Source organism: Myxine glutinosa, chromosome 5, assembly GCF_964187855.1.
Source record: "Myxine glutinosa chromosome 5, kmMyxGlut1.1, whole genome shotgun sequence".
Classification (NCBI taxonomy): Eukaryota; Metazoa; Chordata; class Myxini; order Myxiniformes; family Myxinidae; genus Myxine; species Myxine glutinosa.
Genome location: NC_136265.1, coordinates 122,544,208 through 122,566,864, shown reverse-complemented (window position 1 = coordinate 122,566,864; position 22,657 = coordinate 122,544,208). Strand labels below are relative to the sequence as shown.

Below are 22,657 nucleotides of genomic sequence, written 5' to 3'. Positions count from 1 at the left end.
CTGGCTTTCTGAACAACCTTTGCTTTTGGAAGATGTTAAGTTGACTTTCATATATGACTCCATGAATATTCCATGGCAAGATCAGATGACCATTGCTAGGAGTTGCCTTCAACAGTGATGTCAAAACATGTTTAACGCATAAGTTCAGTCAGTTAATTTACGTTGAACTGATTTGCTAAAACATGATGAATGTTTATTGAGCAGAGTAGAAGACCAGCACAAGCTGACAGCAGAGCAGTGGGAGGAAAGGATCCAGAGCTGGCATGAAGAGCAGTGAGACACTTGGACCAAAGGCGGTGGAATTTTACTTTGTTGCCTCCTCTTGGACATTTGGTCATCTAACACTAAATGGAGACGTGTGTGTACGTGTACGTGTACACGCACCCACTGGGGCAAGTGATCTAATTTTGAAGGAGACATTCTATGCCGCACTCGAGTTTGTGTTGATCATTGCACCAGGCGAGATGCCATCCTCGTTTTGGGGGATTTTATTGTATTGACTGGCACTGATGGGGATGCTTATAAGACACTAGCTGAGGTACCCGGCTTCGCCCGGGTTGAATAAGAATAACACAAATATATGATGAAAAGAACATGTATATTTTAGAGCAATATCACAGTACATTTCCTACATGCCGTTTTGTCAATTTTCAATTTCTCAAAACCTCTTGGTATACAACATTTCTGGTTTTCTTACTTGGTGCCAAGACATAAAGATTGCTTGGTTTTCCAACCCTCGAGCAGCCCACGTACAGCTGGCCATGGGAAGTACCCGGCATTGCCGGGCGGGGGAAGGGAGGGGAGGAGGAAGGGGAGGGGAGGGGAACGGGGGGGGAGGGGAGGAGAGGGTGGGGAGGGGAGAAGAGGGGGGCAGGGGAGGAGAGAAGAGGGGGGCAGGGGAGAAGAGGGGGGGAGGGGGAGGAGAGGGGAGAAGAGGAGGGAGGGGGAGGAGGAGGGGGGAGGGGGAGGAGGAGGGGGTAGGAGGAGGGGGGGAGGGGAGAAGAGGAGGGAGGGGAGGAGGAGGGGGGAGGGGGAGGAGGAGGGGGTAGGAGGAGGGGGGAGGGGAGAAGAGGAGGGAGGGGGAGGAGAGGGGAGAAGAGGAGGGAGGGGGAGGAGGAGGGGGTAGGAGGAGGGGGGAGGGGGGGTGGGGGGGAGGTGAGGGGGAGGGGGAGGGCGGAGGGGAGGGGGAGGGGTGGTGAGGGGAGGAGGGGGAGGGGTGAGGGGAGGAGGGGCAGGGGGGAGGGGAGGAGAGGGTGGGGGGGAGGGGAGGAGAGGGTGGGGGGGAGGGAGGAGGAGAGGGTGGGGGGGAGGGGAGGAGAGGGTGGGGGGGGAGGGGAGGAGAGGGTGGGGGGGAGGGGAGGAGAGGGTGGGGGGAGGGGAGGAGAGGGTGGGGGGGAGGGGAGGAGAGGGTGGGGGGGAGGGGAGTAGAGGGTGGGGGGGAGGGGAGGAGAGGGTGGGGGGGAGGGGAGGAGAGGGTGGGGGGAGGGGAGGAGAGGGTGGGGGGGAGGGGAGGAGAGGGTGGGGGGGAGGGGAGGGTGGGGGGGAGGGGAGGAGAGGGTGGGGGGGAGGGGAGGGGAGGGGAGGAGAGGGTGGGGGAGGAGGGAGGAGAGGGGAGAAGAGGAGGGAGGAGGGGAGGGGAGAGGGGAGAGGGGAACGGCTAGCTTGGCAAGCGATAGCAGGATTTTTACTTTTATTTTTAGGGCTATATATATAGTCCGTGCTTGGAGCCTTCAAGTTCAACATAAAGTTTTTTTTATGAAAAATAATGCAGATGTATAACAATGCACCAATGCAAGTTCAGAAATGAATGCAGATCCTTTACTTTGCGATACAAACGCAATTCCCGCCATTTCCACTCACGATCAAGGCCTCCAGAGTGATCGCGCCTCTTCTTCCTCCTTCAACTTCGTCTCACTTCTTTCACTCAAAATGCACGAAATTCTGCCGCATGAAATTATGTAGAGGCCTCGTCGGGGGGATATAAGGTAGATAAGGAAGGCGTTGTAACAGAAGAATCAAAATAAACGTAGAAGAACAAAAGGAAATTGGAGCTATTCTGGACCCACAGCCAAACCCGACAAACCATTGCAATACACCCCGAACGTCTAGTGCCGCCACAAACTACACCATGGAATTGCAGCTGGCGCGGTTTTTTTAAACCATTGATATTAAAATAAAACGTAGCCTAAAACCACCGGGATTTTATGCTGATTCCGAATCTGTGTCCAAAACTTTTCTCTGATGTGTAGTTCTTGAGTTTTAAGCGGACATCCAGACAGACACACATATACACACACACACACACACACACACACACACACACACACACACACACACACACACACACACACACACAGACACTCCTCCTTTATATATAGAGATGGGTTGGTCCCCATGGGGCTGGAGTCGTGAACCAGAATAGCACTACGTTCCTTGACTTGGCAAGATGTCGTTGACTTCGGGTGGCTGGTTCATGGTTTCAACTGCCCCAGTGCCACATCGCTGGACCTGGTATTCCGACGCTGGTATAGTGTGGCAAAAGAGATTCACCATGTGCTCGTTGATGGTTGCTAGAGGATGCTCCAGAACTGCAAGGTCTGCCGGAGTGCTCAGTTCCTCAATAGCAACCACAGGCTTGTAGCAATTCTGAAGCTGCAGCTCAAATCCAAGAGTATAGTGCCATTCCAGCCTAGGCTGGATGTTGGCAAGCTCAAGGATGAGAGGGTAGCTGAGAAGTTTGCAAACAGGTTGAGTGGGGATCTTGGGGGGGGGGGGGGGGGGGTCTGGGTGTTTTGAGGGATCCTCAAGAGTTGTGGTGTGCCTTAAAGACGACCAACCATAATATTTCCGGTGGTTGTCTTGGATCCCACCGTCAGGCGAAGAGGAACTTGGTCTTCCGAGGGGCACAGGATATCATTGACCAGAGTTGCAGTGCCGGGCTTAATAGCAGAACTGAGCTGTTTGGGGAACTGAGGCGCTAAACTACTTTCACTGAGGGTGGACAAGGACACCTATGTGTGGGGAATCTGTGAAAGGGTGGAGCATCACCTGTGGCCAAGTTGTTCTCCCCCTGCTTACAGAGGAATCTGTCTGCTGCGTTCCTCCAAGCCTTGTCCCTCGGTGTACTGCAGTTATAGCGGAGGTTGGTGACCTCTTGATAGAGGAGTTTGAAGTGAAAGCCCGCTGGGCTGGGTTACTTTGAGCGGCTGTACCAGGCTGACCCACCAGTTTTTGAGTTGGATGTCAGGGGTGTTGCTATCCCAAATGCTGACCCTCCAATCAACTGTGAACTGCGTTAATTTGTGGAAACACAGGCTGTAGTGAACCAGTTGAAAGGGTGCAAAGTTCCTGGGATATGTGGCAACCATGCTGAGCTCCCAAGGCTGGTGGAAGTGCTGTACCCGTGTTGTTGTATGCAGTTCTGAGCTCTGTTTGGAGCACAGGCATAATCCCAACTGGAAGAGGGGCCTTGTTGTCCCTCTCTGGAAAAGGAGGGGTGATCACCAGGACTGCAACAAGTACCAAGGGGTGACGCTGCTGTTAGTGGTGGGCAAGGTCTTTGCTTGGGTAATTCTTGATAAGGTTTGCCACCATTTGCCTGAGCACCAGCACCCAGAGCAGTCGGGCTTTACACCAAATAGGTCAACGATTGACTGTATCCTTGCTCTTTGGGTCCTCACCGAATGCAGGCAAGAGTTTCAGCAGCGGCTGCTTGAAGTCTATGTTTATCTTCGCAAAGTGTTCGATCCAGTAAATTGGGATGCCCTCTGGAGGATTCTCTGTCTTCGTGGGGCGCTACCAAAACTGATAAATCTGATTTCTGAACTATACAGTACTCTGGCACTGAGAGCGCTGTGAGGTGTGGCGGGGCTATCCCTGACTTATTTCCAGTTGTTAGTGGAGTTTGTCAGGGGTGTGTACTGGCCCTCACACCTTTATGCTCTTGTATGGACTGGGTTATTGGGAGGATGTCGGAGAGATCAAGCCGAGGTTCATCGTTTCAGAATGTCAAGATCTCCGACCTTGACTTCGCTGATGATGCAGTCATCTTTCCGAAGACGCTGGATATTCTTACAGGGACCCTCCAGGCACTGAATGAGGAGGCGGAGCCGCTGGGATTACGGGTTTCCTGGGTCAAAACCAAGATCCAGGCTTTCAATGACATCTTGGATGCTGCCATCTTGATTATGCCTGTTTGTGGCAAGGATGTTGAGGTCACAGAGAGATTCACTTACCTTGGCAGTTATATTCATGTCTCCACATGTGAGCCAGAGGTCGATAGACATCCAGGTTGAGCCTGGGGAGTCATGGATTCACTGGATCATAGGGCTATCCCTGACTTATTTCCAGTTGTTAGTGGAGTTTGTCAGGGGTGTGTACTGGCCCTCACACCTTTATGCTCTTGTATGGACTGGGTTATTGGGAGGATGTCGGAGAGATCAAGCCGAGGTTCATCGTTTCAGAATGTCAAGATCTCCGACCTTGACTTCGCTGATGATGCAGTCATCTTTCCGAAGACGCTGGATATTCTTACAGGGACCCTCCAGGCACTGAATGAGGAGGCGGAGCCGCTGGGATTACGGGTTTCCTGGGTCAAAACCAAGATCCAGGCTTTCAATGACATCTTGGATGCTGCCATCTTGATTATGCCTGTTTGTGGCAAGGATGTTGAGGTCACAGAGAGATTCACTTACCTTGGCAGTTATATTCATGTCTCCACATGTGAGCCAGAGGTCGATAGACATCCAGGTTGAGCCTGGGGAGTCATGGATTCACTGGATCATAGGGTGTGGTGCTGTCGGTACCAATGCAGGATGAAAGTGCGTGTCTTTAAGTCCTTGGTGCTTCCATTTTTGCTCTGCGGATGCAAGACTTGGACTCTGATCAAAGATCTGTGAGAGACCTGACTCCTTCGGTACCAGGTCTCTGCAAAGAATCATTGGCCCATCACTGGTCAGAATTTGTGTCCGAGTGTTTTCTGAGAGAGACGCAGAGGAGATTTGTTACCTGTAGCGTCTGTGAGCGTCAGCTGCGGCTGTATAGACATCTGGCTCATTTTCCTGGTGCTGATCCTGCTCATCAGATTCTCTCAGCGAGGGGGGCCTCGTGAGTGGAAGAGGCCAACGGGCCGACCAAGTGCTTCGTGGTTGCAGCAAGTCGATTGGCATATCAAAGAGATGGGGATGGGCCATGCATATGCCTGGGGGATGGCCAGACAGAGGCCCCTGGATTACCGGCGGAAAGCTGACGTAGCGACACACTGCTCCGGAACATGCTCCCATACCTGATCTGACCTGTAATGTCTCCTGCTCCTGTCTTCTCATCTAGAGAGGACGCCATGGTGGAGTACCTGAAAATCGCCCAGGACCTCGAGATGTATGGCGTTAACTACTTTGAAATCCGTAACAAGAAGGGTACGCAGCTGTGGCTCGGTGTGGACGCTCTGGGGCTCAACTTTTATGAATACTCGGACAAGTAAGCATGTCCTGTTTGCCTTTGCATACTGAGGGAGTGTATTTTATCTCCATGTCGAGCAACTCGGCATTATGCTGTTCAAGTACCAAATGGGGAAAGGTCTCGTACTGTTATAACTCTTCAACTAGTTCCTCTTTATCTTTACACTTTTCCAGGCTATCTCCAAAAATTGGTTTCCCATGGAGTGAGATCAGAAACATTTCCTTCAATGAGAAGAAATTCATCATCAAACCGATTGACAAGAAGGCACCGGTAAGGCTGGAGTGGCAAATTGTGGTTATGAATCTTTCCTGAATGGCCTGTCTCGTCGAGTGTGTAAGTGTGAGGATGCTGTATCTGCATTAGAGATTTTAAAAATCAAGTTTCACTTTGAACACAGTATTACAGAAGGATGGCGTGGCATTGTGGACCCATTAAGGGCCTTCACATGTCTAACCTACCTTGTGCTATATGGACTGTCTTTCAGCACCTTAATAATTTAAAATGTCTCGCCAATCATTCCCAAGTTCCAAAATAAGGAGGGGGGAATAGGAGGACACATGTTTTGCACACATGTGCAAAAGAGGAGGGGGAATAGGAAGACAGGGAGGTGGAGAATGCAGGGAGGGAGCAGGAGGATTGGTGAGTGGGGATCAGGAGTGGGGGTGAGTGGGGATCAGGAGGAGGAGTGAGGGGGGATTAGGAGGAGGGGTGAGCGTGGATCAGGAGGAGGTACCAATGAGTTGAGGAGGGGAGAGCGGAGATCAGGAGGCAGGCTGGCGGGGGTAGGAGGAGGGGCGATCGGGGGGGGGGGGGAAGGAAGAGGAGTGATCGGGGAGCAGGAAGCACCGATGAATTGAACAGGAGGAAGGGTGAGCGGGGATCAGCAGGAGGGCGATCGGGGGTAGGAGGAGGGGCGATCGAGGGGGGGGGGGGGCAGGAAGAGGAGTGATCGGGGAGCAGGAATGACCGATGAATTGAACAGGAGGAAGGGTGAGCGGGGATCAGCAGGAGGGGCGATCGGGGGTAGGAGGAGGGGCGATCGAGGGGGGGGGGGCAGGAAGAGGAGTGATCGGGGAGCAGGAAGCACCGATGAATTGAACAGGAGGAGGGGTGAGCAGGGATCAGGAAGATTTGCTATCATCTAGATATAAATCCTTCTACCAGCGAGGCCTCAAAATGCAAATTCTTAGATGTCATCAAGGTGTGTAATCCCTCAAAAACTTCAGATTTCCCCCAAACTTGTTTTAGCGCAAGTTTAACAGCCTCAGGTGCATCCATTAGTACAATCACATGTAGCATAGACCCGACAGATAGAGCATCATCCTGCCTGTACAGTGTGTGGATCATGTGATTACTTTTGCCTGCAGAACGCACAGAACGATGTGATAGCATTTTAAAACATCCGTTTTTCATCAGATTTGCATTAATTTTGTGTGGAGTACCTCGGGGGACCTCAAGAAATGTAAATTCAGGTCGAGTAGACCCCACAAATATGCAGTCCCCAAAGGGGCCAGGGCACTCGGCCAAATGGTTGAATGCATAGCATTTTGTGCCCATTTAATAGTGAGTTACGGTCTCGCGGCGGTTATTTTAAGATAACTTTGAATTGTTCACAAATTTTACAGAATTTGTTTTCACCGAGTCCTAATATACCCTAGCGACGACTGGAAAAGAAAACAGAAATCAAGTCGGAGTTAAAATGAGGGTGTGAGGCCATCGGAAGGCGCTCGTAAAAAGAAAAAGGAGCGCTTTCTACTGTATTGCCATGTCTTGCAAAAGCAGCGTCGAGAGCGCACTCCCGCTAAATCCCTAGGCGGATACATCAAGGTGGATACATCGACACCTGAGAGGGCTCAATTCCACCTTCTGAAACCCGCATTTGGAGATGACAACCAACGACACACACAAACACCCTCGACCACCTTTCGAGGCCATTTTTCCCCGCAGAGTGGGGCTTGGCCTTTTTCGGGCACCGTGGTCCCCTTTTTGAAGCAATGTTTTATGGCCGGATGCCCTTCCTGCCGCCAACCCTGTTAGTCGCCTCTTGCGACACACAGGGAATTACCAGTGAACTGGTACTCAATTTGCCGACCTCGGAAGGATGACAGGCTGAGTCAACCCCCCTGGCGTTAATTCAGTGATCGACCGGGATTCGAACCCAGGATCCTAGGATCCCAAGCCGGCACCCTAACTGCTAAGCCAACACCAGGCTACACACACACAAACACACTGACACATTGTATTTTGTTATTATAGATAAAAATCCATTCATTGCCTCAAATTCCATGGAATCTACTTTCCCTCGAGGGTTCCATTCTACAGGAAAGATACTTTAGATAGCATGACTGCCTGACTGCCTTTGTGCAGGACTTTGTGTTCCTGGCACCGCGTTTACGCGTCAACAAGCGCGTGCTGGCACTGTGCATGGGCAACCATGAGCTGTACATGCGGCGCAGACGGCCGGACACCATTGAGGTCCAACAGATGAAGGCACAATCTCGGGAGGAAAAGCAGCAAAAGCAGGCGGAGAGGTGGGTCCAACTGATTGGTGCTTCCTTGGTGCACAAACGGGAATTGTTATTTTCCAGTCTGTTTACATTACAGGGGCTGAATGAACTGACTGGAGGTGCTTTATTTTTTCCTAAATTAAAAGCCTGGACAAATGGCTCGTCATTCCTTCCCTGTTTTTTGTATCAAACGGTCTAGCAACACCCAGTCGGCCATAATGGCCTGTTAGTTTAAATGCCACCAATGGGTATGACTACATGTTGGAATATTTGCTCATTCGAAAAGCCATTTGACTGTGTTTTAGGGCCCAGCTGGAGAGTGAGCGAAGGAAGAGAGAAGCGGCAGAGAAGGAGAGGGAGAGGGTCGAAAGGGAGAAGGAGGAGTTATTGCAGCGTCTACAGCAGATAGAGGAGCAGACGACACATGCACAGAAAGGTCCTTATTTGTGCTCCAACTTGTTTCCCCATCTTCCTCTTTCCTAGTTCTTTGCCATATCATGCTATGTGTTGCCGTCTGACATCAGAGCTGCAGGAGCAGTGTAACCGTGCGGCCGAACTGGAGAGGGAGAGGCTTCGGGCTGAGCAGGAGGCGAAGAGGCTGCAGGAGGCTCGTCATGAGGCCGAGGAAGCACGCGAGGCACTGGCCAAGCAAGCCGCAGATCAGCAGCGCAGTCAAGAGCAGTTGGTAATGCAGTCCGTGGGTCGTAAGAATATTGTATGTGGATAGGAGCACCAACGGCCTGTTCACGAGAGGCTCTTCCCCCAATGTGGGGGGGAGACAAGTCCATGTCCGCTAATATAGACATCACTGGGGGCATAGTAATACAATTATATAAATGAACAGGATTGTAAATAATCAATCGACATACACTACATGACCAAAAGTATGTAAACACCCGAACATCGAACATCTCATTCCAAAATCGTGGGCATTAATGTGGAGTTGGTGTTCTTTGTCTCATTCCTTTGCTGTTACAGTATAACAGCCTCCACTCTTCTGGGAAGGCTTTCCACTAGATGTTAGAACATTGCTGCGGGGATTTGCTTCCATTCAGCCACAAGAGCATTAGTGAGGTCGAGCCCTGATGTTGGGTGATTAGGCCTGGCTCGCCATCGGCGTTCCAATTCATCCCAAAGGTGTTCGATGGGGTTGAGGTCAGGGCTCTGTGCAGGCCAGTCAAGTTCTTCCACACCGATCTCGAGAAACCATTTCTGTATGGACCTTGCTTTGTGCACGGGGGCATTGTCATGCTGAAACAGGAAAGGGCCTTCTCCAAACTTTTGCCACAAAGTTGGAAGCACACAATCGTCTAGAATGTCATTGTATGCTGTAGCGTTAAGATTTCCCTTCACTGGAACTAAGGGACCTCGCCCGAACCATGAAAAACAGCCCCACACCATTATTCCTCCTCCACTAAACTTTACAGTTGGTACTATGCATTCGGGCAGGTAGCGTTCTCCTGGCATCCGTGAAACCCAGATTCGTCGGTCAGACTGCCAGATTGTGAAGCGTGATTCATCACTCCAGAGAACGCGTTTCCACTGCTCCAGAGTCCAATGGCGGCGAGCTTTACACCACTCCAGCCGACGCTTGGCATTGCTCATGGTGATCTTAGGCTTGTGTGCGGCTGCTCGGCCATGAAACCCATTTCATGAAGTTCCCGACGAACAGTTGTAGTGCTGATGTTGCTTCCAGAGGCAGTTTGGAACTCGGTAGTGAGTGTTGCAACAGAGGACAGACGATTTTTACAAGCTATGCGCTTCAGCACTTGGCGGTCCCGGTCTGTAAGCTTGTGTGGCCTACCACTTTGTGGCTGAGCTGTTGTTGCTCCTAGACGTTTCCACTTCACAATAACAGCACTTACAGTCGACCGGGTGGGGCAGCTCTAGCAGGGCAGAAATTCGATGAACTGACTTGTTGTAAAGGTGGCATCCTATGACGGTGCCACATTGAAAGTCACTGAGCTCTTCAGTACGGCCCATTCTACTGCCAATGTTTGTCTATGGAGATTGCATGGCAGTGTGCTTGATTATATATATACACAAAGAATTAAGTTAAGCACCCCTACACAACGAATTAAGGTAAGCACCCCCTAATATATATTCTTTGTGTATATGTATACATTGGCATATATTCTAAGGTATGTGAGATCAAATAATGATTGGTATGACATTAGCAATTATCCATTGATGAAATTGAGTGATCAAAGTGAAAAAAAGTGATTGGTTGAGTCAGTGATCCGATCACGTGGGTCCTACACACGTTATTGACGCAAAGATCGCTAGAGGTCTTCTCAGAACAATGACTGTACGTTAGAAAACATAAACGTCATCCACACTGTCCGTGATGGACCTATAGCTCCATACTTAAATTGAGGTGAAAATATGCCTAAAATTCCCAAAAAATTTCACCTTAAATTATTCAGAATAAAATATTGAAAACGGCATGATTGTTATGTTTTTATGTGACCATAATATCACTTCTCCAGAAAATATAGCAATATCATGGGTATATTACACTGTTTTGACGACAACAAACTTGTAATGTGCGAGGTTGTAAAAAAACGGGGGGGGTGCTTAACTTAATTCTTTGTGTATATATATATATACCTGTCAGCAATGGGTGTGGCTGAAACAGCCGAATCAACAAATTATAAGGGGTGTCCGCATACTTTTGGGCATGTAGTGTATGTGGGAAAATTCCACATCCAGACCAGGAATTGAACCCTGGTCCCCTGGTGAACTGGGTGTGTAATTTTCCCACATATGTCGATTGACAATAATTTAATGTTTCTATTGTGTTAACAAACAATAGAAAGGTAATGTTAATTTCAATTAATAATCACCCGTAGACGGGGCCGAAACCAAAATGAACATCCAGTGTTTGTGCAATGTATACGTGGTCCTTGCAGGCCGCTGAGCTTGCCGAGTTTACGGCGAGGATTTCCCTTCTCGAGGAGGCACAGCGAAGGAAGGTCGATGAGGTGATGGAGTGGAAGCAGAAGGTACATTATAAATTAAGTAGTGCTTCATGTTTCTGAACAACCTTACTCAATACCCCAGAAATTTGCTCCTCAATAAGGAAAGCCCACTTTAGTGGTCCTCTCGGATGAGGTTATCATTGCTGCTGGTCGGCAGGTTACAGTGAACTTACCTGTGTGTAGGGGGCGGAGCATTATGAGCAATGCCTGCCGTATATATGGCACATGTACAACCAGTGTCCCTTCTGGATTTGCTTGCAGACATAACAGATCCAATCGCGTCTGCTGCAGTATTATTGCTTTTGACCGGAACTTTGGCAATTTTTTCTGGTTATCAGTTGGCAACAAATGCATTTTATATCGGAGAAGCCTTTCATAAGGGTAGAGAAATGATGATGGTCAGTTTAATTTTTCTGGTGAACATTTCTTTCACGTTCTGCACCAGACAATTCTAGTTCAGGAGGATCTGGAGCATACTCGCCAGGAGTTGAAGCAAGCCATGGCTGCTCCGCCGCCCCCCACTCCGGCACCGACGCCCACGCTGGCGACCCATAACCCCACACTGACACCCAGCTCTCCGGGCCTGAGCCCCGAGGGTGAAACGGACGAGACGGATGAGCGGCACGTCGAGGGCAGCGCCGAGCTGGGATTGGGTATAGCGTGGAACGTGCACATCGAAGAGGCCAGACTCACGGAAGCCGCAAAGAATCAGAGAGTGAAGATGCAACTGCAGGTGCGATTGTGGTTCCAGTTCGAGATGTGGTTGGAGGTGTTAGCCAGGATTATGATTGCGATTCATTCGGTGGTCGTTGTGGTTTACGTTTTCATTGGTTTGCGCTCGAGGGTTGTGCCTTCCATTGTGATTCTATGCCCGCTATATCATTGGGTACGAGGAGGCCTGTTTCCTTCAAACAAAGATAATACGCAGAGAATAACAACATGGGTTCATTCTTTTGGTCTTGAACTTGTAATCCTTTGATGTTTATTGATTGGAGGCTGGCATATAGACCCTAGAGGTGAGCTGGCGAGCCCGGGTTTGGATCCTGACTAGGCCATCATCTGTCATCCTGGTGTTTCGCATGCAGGGCGAGGCATCAATGTGTGTGCTCTTCCTTGGGCGTACGTTAAGCCGGGTGTTCTGTCTCCTAGCATTAGTTTGTGGATGTTAAAGATCCCACAATGTCCTTCACGAAGAGCAGTTGAGTGACAGTTTATGAACAGTGACAGTGTATGGTCCCCTGAACAAATTACAAATTCCTGCTCTAAACTATTTTGTCGAACATCATGCCAGGCCAAGCGGTTCGTGAAAGATTGGTCCAACCTTTCCCCAGCCGATCCCACAATATTGGAATAATTATGGCCGTGAAAGAACGAGATTTTATTCAGTTTCCATTTTTATAATCTTGAATGGCCAGGTGATGCTTTTTTTATTTTTTGTATATATAGTCAAGGCTCATGGAAGAGCTGGTACTAGTACAATGAATGGATCAGGAAGCAACAGGACAAAAGGAACAGTATATAGAGGGGGGGACACCAACAACAGAGAGGGAGGCGGACAAACAATGGGATGTGGGGAGGAAGGAGGGGAGGAGGAAGGGGATGGGGGGGGGGGGGGGGTTGCAAAACACAGACATAGCAGAGAATGCAAGACCAGAAAGGACGAGGTAGAAGACACAGAGACCACCGACCTGTTTGCGATGGTGAAGTGATAGGCCCATAGACTCAGCTTAATCGTGGGAATTCCAATAATCCTACAGGCCTTGGTTTCTATGGCATCAAGCTGACCAAGGTGTGAGGCAGGGAAGCCAGCTCAGGGGGGAAAGCAGTACTACCTCCAGCTGCAGGAGAAGGCCTTGTAGGTGGATATGTGGTCAGGTGTGCCAAGGAAGGACTTTGTATGATGGAAGATACCCAGTTGGTGGCTGGATTTGGGGGCCCACTTTGAGATGTGGTTTGTCCAAGCAAGATCATTTCTGAGAGAGACCCAGCAATTTGAATGACTGAATTTCCTCAAGAGGATTGTTAAGAAAGTAGATAGGAGGGTTTGCCAGTCGGTCCTTTCGGAGAGACATAGTAAGAGAGTGTGAAATTTGTCAGGATTGAAAGATTCCATGGTGTTTCCAAGTGCTTGACCAGATTGGGATTTTTTTTTTTTTGAGGAAGGAAGATGCTGCATTCTGTCAGAAGGACGAGGGATGTCATGGCAGAGGATGGCGTCATTGGCAAATAGATAAAGAGCATTCCCAGAGAGATCAGGAATAGGACTGGGCCCAGAACACTGCCTTGGGGCAGTCCAGCCTTGACAGGAAGAGGATATGAAAGGATTCCGTTGAGAGCCACACATTGGCTTCAAGGGTAGAGGAAGTCAGTAAGCCATGTGTGGAGTTGGCCTTGGATTCCATCGGCAGAGTTTGGAGAGTAAGCCAGAATGCCAACCTCAAGATCTGTCCAACCTCAAGATCTGTCCAACCTCAAGAAAACACGAACTATCTCGATAGAGATGGCCCTGATGTCATGTCTGGCATTGAGGGCCTCTCTATTGTTGGGTGAGTAGAAGCAGCATGTCCAAGGTGGAGTGACCTGGTCTGAAAGCAAATTGTTGATCTGAGATGCGGTTGATGGAGAAAAATATGGATTCCATGACCTTGCTGATGATTGGATGTAAGCTGACAGGTCTGTACTTAAGCGGTCAGTTTTGCACCTTTTTATGCAGTGCGGTGATGGCGCATTTCCATGCAGATGGAAGAAGACCGAGTGCAAATGACAGGGTGAAAAGGGTAAAGAGATGATGTGCAGCAGAGTAAGTTTTTATTTTTAGGACATGTGAGCTGATGCCGTCTAGTCCAGTAGCAGAGTCAGAGTTGAGGGTTTAAAGAACCTTCTCAGTTGCAAAAGACAGAGTCCAGCCGCATTTGCATATGAGGGGAAAGGATGGGTACCGAGAGTGAGGGGTTTGGGACACAGGATTTGGAAGCAAACACAGAAATGAGGCATTCGGCCTTCTCGCGAGTGGAGTCGGCTGTGGTGCCATTTGAAAAGAGGGAAGGGATGGAAGGGAGCAAACACCAGAGACAAACTTATCAAGGCACCACCTGGTTTTAGAGGAGGGAGACATGTTTGAATGTTAAATTTTACAGTTGGCCAGATGTTGTTTTCTGGCTTTCCTGAGAGTGGCCACAGACCTGTTGCAGGCTTTGTGGAATGATCACACTTCCAGCTGAAAGCACGCAAATTGTCTTTCTTCTCCACTCCCTGGCAAGGCTGGAGTACCTCAAGGCAGTGTCCAAGGCCCCATGGTATTCCTAATCTTCACCAATGATCTCTCTGACTCTGGAAGATCCTTTTTATCTCTTTGCTGATGAATCCACCCACTGCCGTGACATCCCTCATCCTTCTGATAGACAGGCAGCCTCTTCCCTCTCTTCAGACCTTGACAAAATCACAAACTGTTCAAACACCTGGAATATGTCTTTCAATCCTGAGAAATCCCACACACTCATGTCTCTCTCTCTCTCTCTCTCTCTCTCCCTCTCTCTCTCTCTCCCTCTCCCTCTCTCTCCCTCTCTCTCCCTCTCTCTCCCTCTCTCTCCCTCTCTCTCCCTCTCTCTCCCTCTCTCTCCCTCAGTACCATTCCACAAACCCTCCCATCTGTCTGTCAGATGACTCGACAAACCCAGCCAGAGTAGACTCGACATCTTCTTTCTCGATAATCCTCTCGAAGATGTTAATTTACTCAAACTCTTGGGTCTCACCCTCAGCCATGATCTCTCTTGGGAAAGCCACATTTCAAAGTTGGCCTCCAAAGCCAGACGTTAACTGGGCATCCTCCATCATGCAAAATCCTCCCTTGGCACACCTGAGGTCCTATGCACCTACAAGGCCTTTATCCGCAGCTTGATGGAGTACTGCTCTCCTCTATGGGCTTTGAGGGAGGGGGGATGAGAAGGAGAAAAAATTTACCCGTGCAAAGAGTGCTTTAACCTCAGTGTTGCCCAGTTAAAAAGAAAATTGAAATATGCTCTGCCACCAACACCAGGTGGCGCTACACGGTACACATTTACATAGAGAAATGACGCTCCTCTCCCAGTCCCTCACTCCCCCGAATGAGGCCGCGGCCACATAGCCTATGTTACTCCGCACACAAAGTTGTATTTATATTTGTACCCCGAGTCAAGTATAAAAGCGTGAATAGCTGGAGTACACGGCGTTGCTCAAGCGAAAAAGAAACATTAACGTATTTGAAATGAGGGCAAATATAATGAGAAAACAATTACATCCAAATCAGAATCCATCACAAATGTCAAATCAACATTTTACCTTTTCGTTGAATATATGCTGATGAATGCACCGTTCATCATGTTTGAGTTAAGTATGATGACGTTCAGGAAGAAGAAGAAGCCTTACTACCAACTTCGTGCACTTCCGGAATGGTTTGATTTATTTGTGTTCAAATGTTTGCGAATTGTTTTGTATTTATTTATGTGAATGTGTACTTGTATATAACTGTCATTAATCAAAAAGGCTTAGGCACTATAGAGTGGGGTTTTTTTTTGATTTTTGTTTTTTTAACCAAAAAACGAACTTTTTTTTTCAAAAAAAATAAAACTCTCGCACAAAACACTCCCAAGCAGTCACTGATGAACCTCTGAAAGTTTGACAAAAATCCGTTCATCAAATCTCAGAAACATTGTGACACAGACAGACAGACCAACGGCTCTCTTATATAGTAGACACAGTGCATTCAGAAAGTATTCAGACCCCTTCATTTTTTTCACATTTTGTTATGTTGCAGCCTTATGCTGAAATCGTTTAAATTCATTTTTTCCCTCATCAATCTACACTCAATACCCCGTAATGACAAAGAGAAAACAGGATTTTAGAAAGTTTTGCAAATTTATTAAAAAGAAAAAACTGAAATATCACATTGACATAAGTATTCATACCCTTTGCTATGACACTTGAAATTTAGCTCAGGTGCCTCCCATTTCTCTTGATCATCTTTGAGATGTTTCTACACCTTGATTGGAGTCCACCTGTGGTAAATTCAATTGATTGGACATGATTTGGAAAGGCACACACCTGTCTATGTAAGGTATCACAGCTGACAATGTATATCAGAGCGAAAACCAAGCCATGAGGTCGAAGGAACCTGCAGAGCTCAGAGACAGGATTGTGTCGAGGCACAGATCTGGGGAAGCCTACAAAAAAAATCTCTGCTGCATTGAACCTTCCCAAGAGCACAGTGGCCTCCATAATTCTTAAATGGAAGAAGTTTGGAACAACCAGGACTCTTCCTTCAGCTGGCCACCCGGCCAAACTGACCAATCGGGGGAGAAGGGCCTTGGTAAGAGAGGCCCTCTTAGAGGGTAAGAGTGGCCCTCTTAGAGGGTAAGAGTGGCCAAGAACCTGATGGTCACTCTGGCTGAGCTCCAGAGATCCTGTGGAGATGGGAGAAACTTCCAGAAGGACAACCATCACTGCAACACTCCACCGATCTGGGCTTTATGGCAGAGTGGCCAGACGGAAGCCTCTCCTCAGTGAAAGACACATGAAAGCCCGCTTGGAGTTTGCAAAAAAGCACCAAAAGGACTCTCAGACTGTGAGAAACAAGATTCCGTGGTCTGATGAAACCAAGATTGAACTGTTTGGCTTCCGTCTGGCCACTCTACCATAAAGCCCAGATCGGTGGAGTGTTGCAGTGATGGTTGTTCCAAACTTCTTCCATTTAAGAATTATGGAGGCCACTGTGCTCTTGGGAAGACTCAATGCAGCAGAGATTTTTTTTGTAGGCTTCCCCAGATCTGTGCCTCGACACAATCCTGTCTGAGCTCTGCAGGTTCCTTGGACCTCATGGCTTGGTTTTTGCTCTGATACGCATTGTCACCTGTGAGACCTTGTATAGACAGGTGTGTGCCTTTTCAAATCATGTCCAATCAATTGAATTTACCACAGTGGACTCAAATCAAGGTGAAGGAACATCTAAAATATGATCAAGAGAAATGGGAGGCACCTGAGCTAAATTTCAAGTGTCATAGCAAAGGGTCTGAATACTTATGTCAATGTGATATTTCCGTTTTTTCTTTTTAATAAATTTGCAAAACTTTCTAAAATCCTGTTTTCTCTTTGTCATTATGGGGTATTGAGTGTAGATTGATGAGGGAAAAAATGAATAAAAACGATTTCAGCATAAGGCTGCAACATAACAACATGTGAAAAAGTGAAGGGATCTGAATACTTTCTGAATGCATTGTTTGAGCAAGTCTGTAACAGTTCCTGTGAAAGAGCAGCTCCTCTCATTGGTTGGACTGACCCGATGGCTCCAGAATCTGCCAGAGGTCACAATTGCAATGTTGGAGTACACGAGGCCTGGCTCATTCGCACATGCACACCATTCCCGCTAACCTGTGCCTTTCGCTGGACAGTTTAACAGTTTACGTGTGACCAAAAGATCCAAGCTGTTGTCATATGAGCACAGCCTTCATCTGGCGTGTCATGGAATATGGCTCTCCACTGTGGACTCCTGCTGCTACTCCCACTTTGCCCACCATGGGATGTAAATCCCTCTGTGACACTGAAATGCAGTAGCGGTTACCTGAGTCTCATGGTCTTGTTCACTGTAGGCAGGTTGTTGGCCTTGTAGTTTTTTTACCGGCTTCTTTCACCCTCTTCTTGCACCTTCTTGCACCCAAAGAGGGCTTCTCGTACCCTCTTCACCTCTCTGCCCAGTCCTTGCCCCTCCTGGTTACACCTGTTGTGCCACAAACCCTTCCCTTGTTGCCCTCCATTCTTTCATAACCACCTTTTCACACTTGTGGAACTGTCCTGAGTTTGGTGCTTCAAGGCCTTCCCAAACCACCATTTCATGATCTCTGACATTTCCACGACTGTTCCCACCCTTCTCGTTCTGTGGAGCATCTCTGTTGCATTCCCTCCATTTTTCCTTTGCCCCATCTTGGTTTGTAGATCCATTGTCCCCTGGTGTTCTATTCGTCCGTGGGCCTAGATATCTTCATACAATGCAGTAACGGAGCCCAATGGTTTAGGAAGGTAGATGTCAAGTCTGAATTTCCGCAAGCTTCCTTTTGCCCATTTTGTCCTCATTTCAGTTGTACACGCAACATATAGGTACAAAGTTCTCAGAGTTCAACAATATGAAAATGTTTTTTTTTTGTTGTTGTTGTTTTTTTTTGTATACAAGATCGAGGCTCGTGAAAGAGCGAACATTAATCACGCAGAAAGACAAACCGACACATAAAACATATAACATCGGGAGCGGTAGACAAGATGGGGAGAGAGGGGGAAGGACACAAACACAACATTTGAGAGCAGGGACCGAGAGATATGGAGACATCGAGAGATCTGTGGGAGGGAGAGGGCTTTGGGGGGGGGAGGCATGGGAAGGGGGGGTGGGAGAGGTATAAAACATATGGACACTGCCAGGACTTCCAGGAAAGAAGTTGGAATTTCAAACAAGGTGGATCTGGGGTGAATTAGTGGGGGTAGAAAAGATCAAGGTTTTGGATGGGGGAAGATAAGAGATGGTGGTGAACAGCTGTTTTAAAGACCTGGAGGGAGGAGTGGGATTGAAGGGAGTGTGGGAGTTTGTTCCAGAGGCAGGAGAAAAGAGGAATGAAAGAGTGAAGGTGAGCAGAGAGCCGAGATTTCGGCAGTTTAACCATCAGAGGGTTGCTGGCAGATCTTGTGCGACCTGTAGGAATATTTGGGGGACAGAGCACAGAGAGAGCTGGGGGAGCAAGGCCGGAGAGGAGTCGGAAGAAGACAGAAAGACCACCTACCTGCCTGTGGTGAGTGAGTGAAAGGCCCTCAGAGATAGCTTCATCGCGGGAGATTCCAATGATTCTGAAAGCTTTGGTTTCAACCACGTGAAGCCCAGCTAGGTGTGAGGCAGGAGCACCGGCCCATAGGGGAGAACAGTATTCCATTGAGCTGCGGATGAATGCCTTGTATGTGGTGAGGAGCTCAGGTGTGCCTAGGAAGGACTTCGCACGACAGAGGATGCCCAGTCGGCGACTGGCTTTGGAGGCCAGCTTGGAAATGTGGTTTTCCCAAGAAAGATCATGGCAGATAGTGAGACCCAAAAGCTTGAGCGACAGAACTTCTTGGAGAAGATTGTTGAGAAAGTAGATGGGAGGGTTGTCCAGTCGATCTTTTCGGAGAGACAGAGTAAGAGTGTGAGATTTGTCAGGATTGAAAGACATGTTCCACTTGTTTGACCAGTCTGTGATTTTGTCCAGGTCTTCAGAGAGTGAGGAGGCTGCAGACTGCCGATCTGAGGGAAGAGGAATGGAGCGGCAGAGAGTGGAGTCATAAGCAAAGAGATAGAGAGGATTTTCCAGAGAGTCGGAGAGATCATTGATAAAGACCAGAAAAAGCACAGGGCCCAGAACACTGCCTTGGGGAACTCCAGCCTGAACAGGAAGGGGAGATGAGAGAAATCCATTCAGGGCCACACGTTGACTACGACCAGAGAGGAAGTCCGCAAGCCATGCATGGAGATTTCCATGGATACCATAGGAGGAGAGTTTGGTGAGCAGAGCTGGGTGCCAGACCGTATCGAAGGCACGTGATATGTCAAGGGAGACAGCTCTGATTTCCTGTTTAGCATTGAGGACCTCCATCCATTGTTGAGACAGCAGAAGCAGCATGTCCAGAGTAGAGTGACCTGGTCTGAAACCAAATTGATGATCAGAGATCAAGCCATTGGAGAAGAGGAAAGATTTCATATCCGAAGCAATGATGGATTCCATGACTTTGCTGATAATTGGGAGCAGGCTGATTGGTCTGTAGTTGCAAGGATCTGTTTTTGCACCTTTTTTGTGTAAAGCGGTAATGTTTGCTGATTTCCAGGATGCTGGCAGATGACCTTGAGCAAAAGATAGGGTGAAAAGAACAGAGAGAGGGTGAGATAGAGCGGCAAAGCAGGATTTTAGGACCTGTGGGCTGATGCCGTCTGGTCCAGTTGAAGGAGACAGGTTTGAGAGTTCATTCTTGAGTGTGGAGAGATAGTGCTTCCTGGCACTCCTGAGGGTAGACACACACTTGTTCCGAGCTTGGTGGAAGGAACTGAGATTGCCTTCAGTTGGATTAGCCTTCCAAGAGGTAAAGGCAAGTTGTTTCAGGGCAACTGCCTCACCACAAGATTCAGTGTACCATGGATGGGAGGAAGGGTAAGACAACTGAAGACGAGATGGGATAAATCTGTGCATGAGAGAGAGCAGTTTGCTTTGGAAGAATTCCCAGGAAGAATTGATGTCAGAGGCAGTGGAGACGGGAGACCAATCCAGACGATTGATGGCTGCTTGAAGACCGGCCCAGTCGGCCTGAGTGAAATGCCAGACTCGTCGACACTGAGGAGGCTCTCTGAGAATGGCCAGAGAGATTAACCCTAGATATGTTAACCCTAGATATGTGTACCCATGGTTATACCCATTCTGTACAGTACCCGTAATAATATAGGTGTACCCATAACTATAGACTAGGACACCATCATATGCCATTTGGTACCTGATCAGCAGGGAGCGCTGCATCATCGGGGGAAATGTGCACGTCCAAATGATTGACCGCATGACAGCCGGCTTAAGAAGTCTGCTCCGTGCGCTTGCCTCGACCTAACCCCATTGCATCCCCATTCCAAACCGTAGGAGCTGACGATGGATCTCGCACGTGCTCGGAACAGCACCAAGTGCACGGCCAATGACGCCCTCCATGAAGACAACGTCCGCCAGGGCCGAGACAAGTACAAAACTCTGCGGCAGATTCGCCAGGGGAACACAAAACAGCGCATCGACGAATTTGAGGCACTCTGAATCTGCTTGTCTGCCCTTTTGCTTGTACCTTCGGAACACCTGTGCTTCTATGGTCCTGTCCTCCTGTATTTGGCTCTTTCCTTCAATTCTCAGTCTTCTTGTCTTTTTCTCTTCCTGGTTTCTGTTTTCCTTCTTGTCTACTTCTGTTCCACCTTTTCCCCCCCTTTTTTTTTATCTTTCTCTCCTGCCAATCCACTCTTGACAGTGAGTACAGGATCTTGGGGTTCACGACCACCTTGGTGAGCGGTAACCTCTTTGGTAACCCCGGGTTTGGTGAATGAACCCTTCCGTTCAGCTCGTCCCTTGCACACACCTCTGCTTCTCATCCTGAATCCTCTACCTGCTCCATTAACTCCTGTAACCCGGGCGGAAGGTTCTTCCGGCAGGCCTGAAAAGCCGGACGGACCTCGAATTTGCTTCTGATGTTTGCGACACAATTGGCGCGAAAAGTAGCTCCCTCTTATAAGTACACCGCACTATGTTATAGGTGGTATAAGTACGCCGCACTATGTTAAAAAGTATTCCTCGTGTGATTTTCAATCTTTTTCTTTTTTTTGCCCGCCAATCCCAGATAAAGCCTGGCAGTGAAAAATGCAAAATATATTTAAATGCAACAGGATTATGCAGCTGTTACAGCAGGAGCTCAGGAAATAACCGCAGGTAAAACGAAAGGATTTAAACTGCTTTCTGTACAGGTAACTGAGTAGGGTTTCGTGGGAGGGGAGGTTTTGTTTGGGGGGGAAAAAGCCAGGGGAGGCGGTCGTGGAAGAAGTAGAGATTTGAAGGAATGCTGAAGGAATGGTTAGGTTGAGCGATGAGGGTGAAGGTATAAGGTGTAGTGTGAAGAAGTGGTAAACGATAGGTACGGTATAGAGTTTGCTCCTTGTGTGGTTGGACTTCAGTGGAAACTACAATCCAGCTACCTGGCTTCTGCTACCTGGCTTCTGCTACCTGGCTTTCAGGCAAATGGCACAAGGTTCAAACAAAATGAAGGTCAATAAACCCAGAATGAAAATATGAAAACGTGTGCGTTTTGTTTTTATGTCTCCGCTACCGAAGGTGGCCGGAGGTATTATGTTTTCGGGTTGTCCGTCCGTCTGTCCGTCTGTCCGTCCGGGCTAAACCTCTTTTTTCTCAGCAACCACATGGACAATTGAGATGAAACCGTCAGGGTAGGAGTGACACCCACGCAGAATGTTTTTATGATAATTGTGACGTCATATGTCACGTGGTATGGCAGCCATCTTGGATTAAAAGGAAATTAAAAAAAATTATTTCTCGGAAACTGCTGAATGGAAAAATTTGAAATTTGGCACATCGTCAAGTACTCCCAATGGGGACCAAAACCATGATAATGATGACATCATCGGTGAAGTGGTATACCAGCTATAAAATGTTTTAAACCTAAAAATCTGAAATTGCATGCACATGATCTATGACCCATTTGTATTGAAATATTAAACGTCTACTTGCCAGCAATGTGAACCCGGAAATGTTGAGTACCCCAAAGTTTTAAGTTAGAAATGTACAGTATGGGTCCCCAGCACTTAGAAACTGCCGGATGCTAACTTGCATATGTTGGGCAATTAGCAAAATTAGCATTAATAGCATTAACCCTATCAAACATAGGCCTGGGACACTGAAATTTCTGTTTCGCTCTATTGCTCCACTTTTATTCACAGGTATTAGAGGTAACAAAGGCAAGTACCATACCAAACTAGAATAATATGACTATGGGTAAATAATATCCTCAAAATTAAAACACAAGTATACCCAAAATTATCAGAGCTGAAAAATATGTGCACTAGTTACACAACATAAAACTTCCATCAAGAAAGAGCGTCTTGCACTTCTACTACTCTGCACTGTTATAAAGCATATCCTC

General features: G+C 48.1%; 1 protein-coding gene across 5 annotated transcripts in view; it reads left to right on the top strand.

Annotated features, from left to right (window-relative positions):
• Positions 1 to 21,795, top strand: part of LOC137427154 (radixin) — a 63,122-nt gene extending 41,327 nt beyond the window's left edge. For all 5 annotated transcript variants that reach the window (XM_078778633.1, XM_078778635.1, XM_078778637.1 and 2 more), the window contains exons 7-14: positions 5,329 to 5,475; positions 5,631 to 5,727; positions 7,825 to 7,988; positions 8,270 to 8,400; positions 8,489 to 8,649; positions 10,877 to 10,969; positions 11,391 to 11,678; positions 20,608 to 21,795. In XM_078778633.1, coding sequence (XP_078634759.1) covers positions 5,329 to 5,475; positions 5,631 to 5,727; positions 7,825 to 7,988; positions 8,270 to 8,400; positions 8,489 to 8,649; positions 10,877 to 10,969; positions 11,391 to 11,678; positions 20,608 to 20,772 — 1,246 coding nt within the window. In that variant the 3' untranslated portion in view covers positions 20,773 to 21,795. The remainder of the gene's footprint in view (positions 1 to 5,328; positions 5,476 to 5,630; positions 5,728 to 7,824; positions 7,989 to 8,269; positions 8,401 to 8,488; positions 8,650 to 10,876; positions 10,970 to 11,390; positions 11,679 to 20,607) is intronic.
• The last annotated feature ends 862 nt before the right edge of the window (positions 21,796 to 22,657 follow it).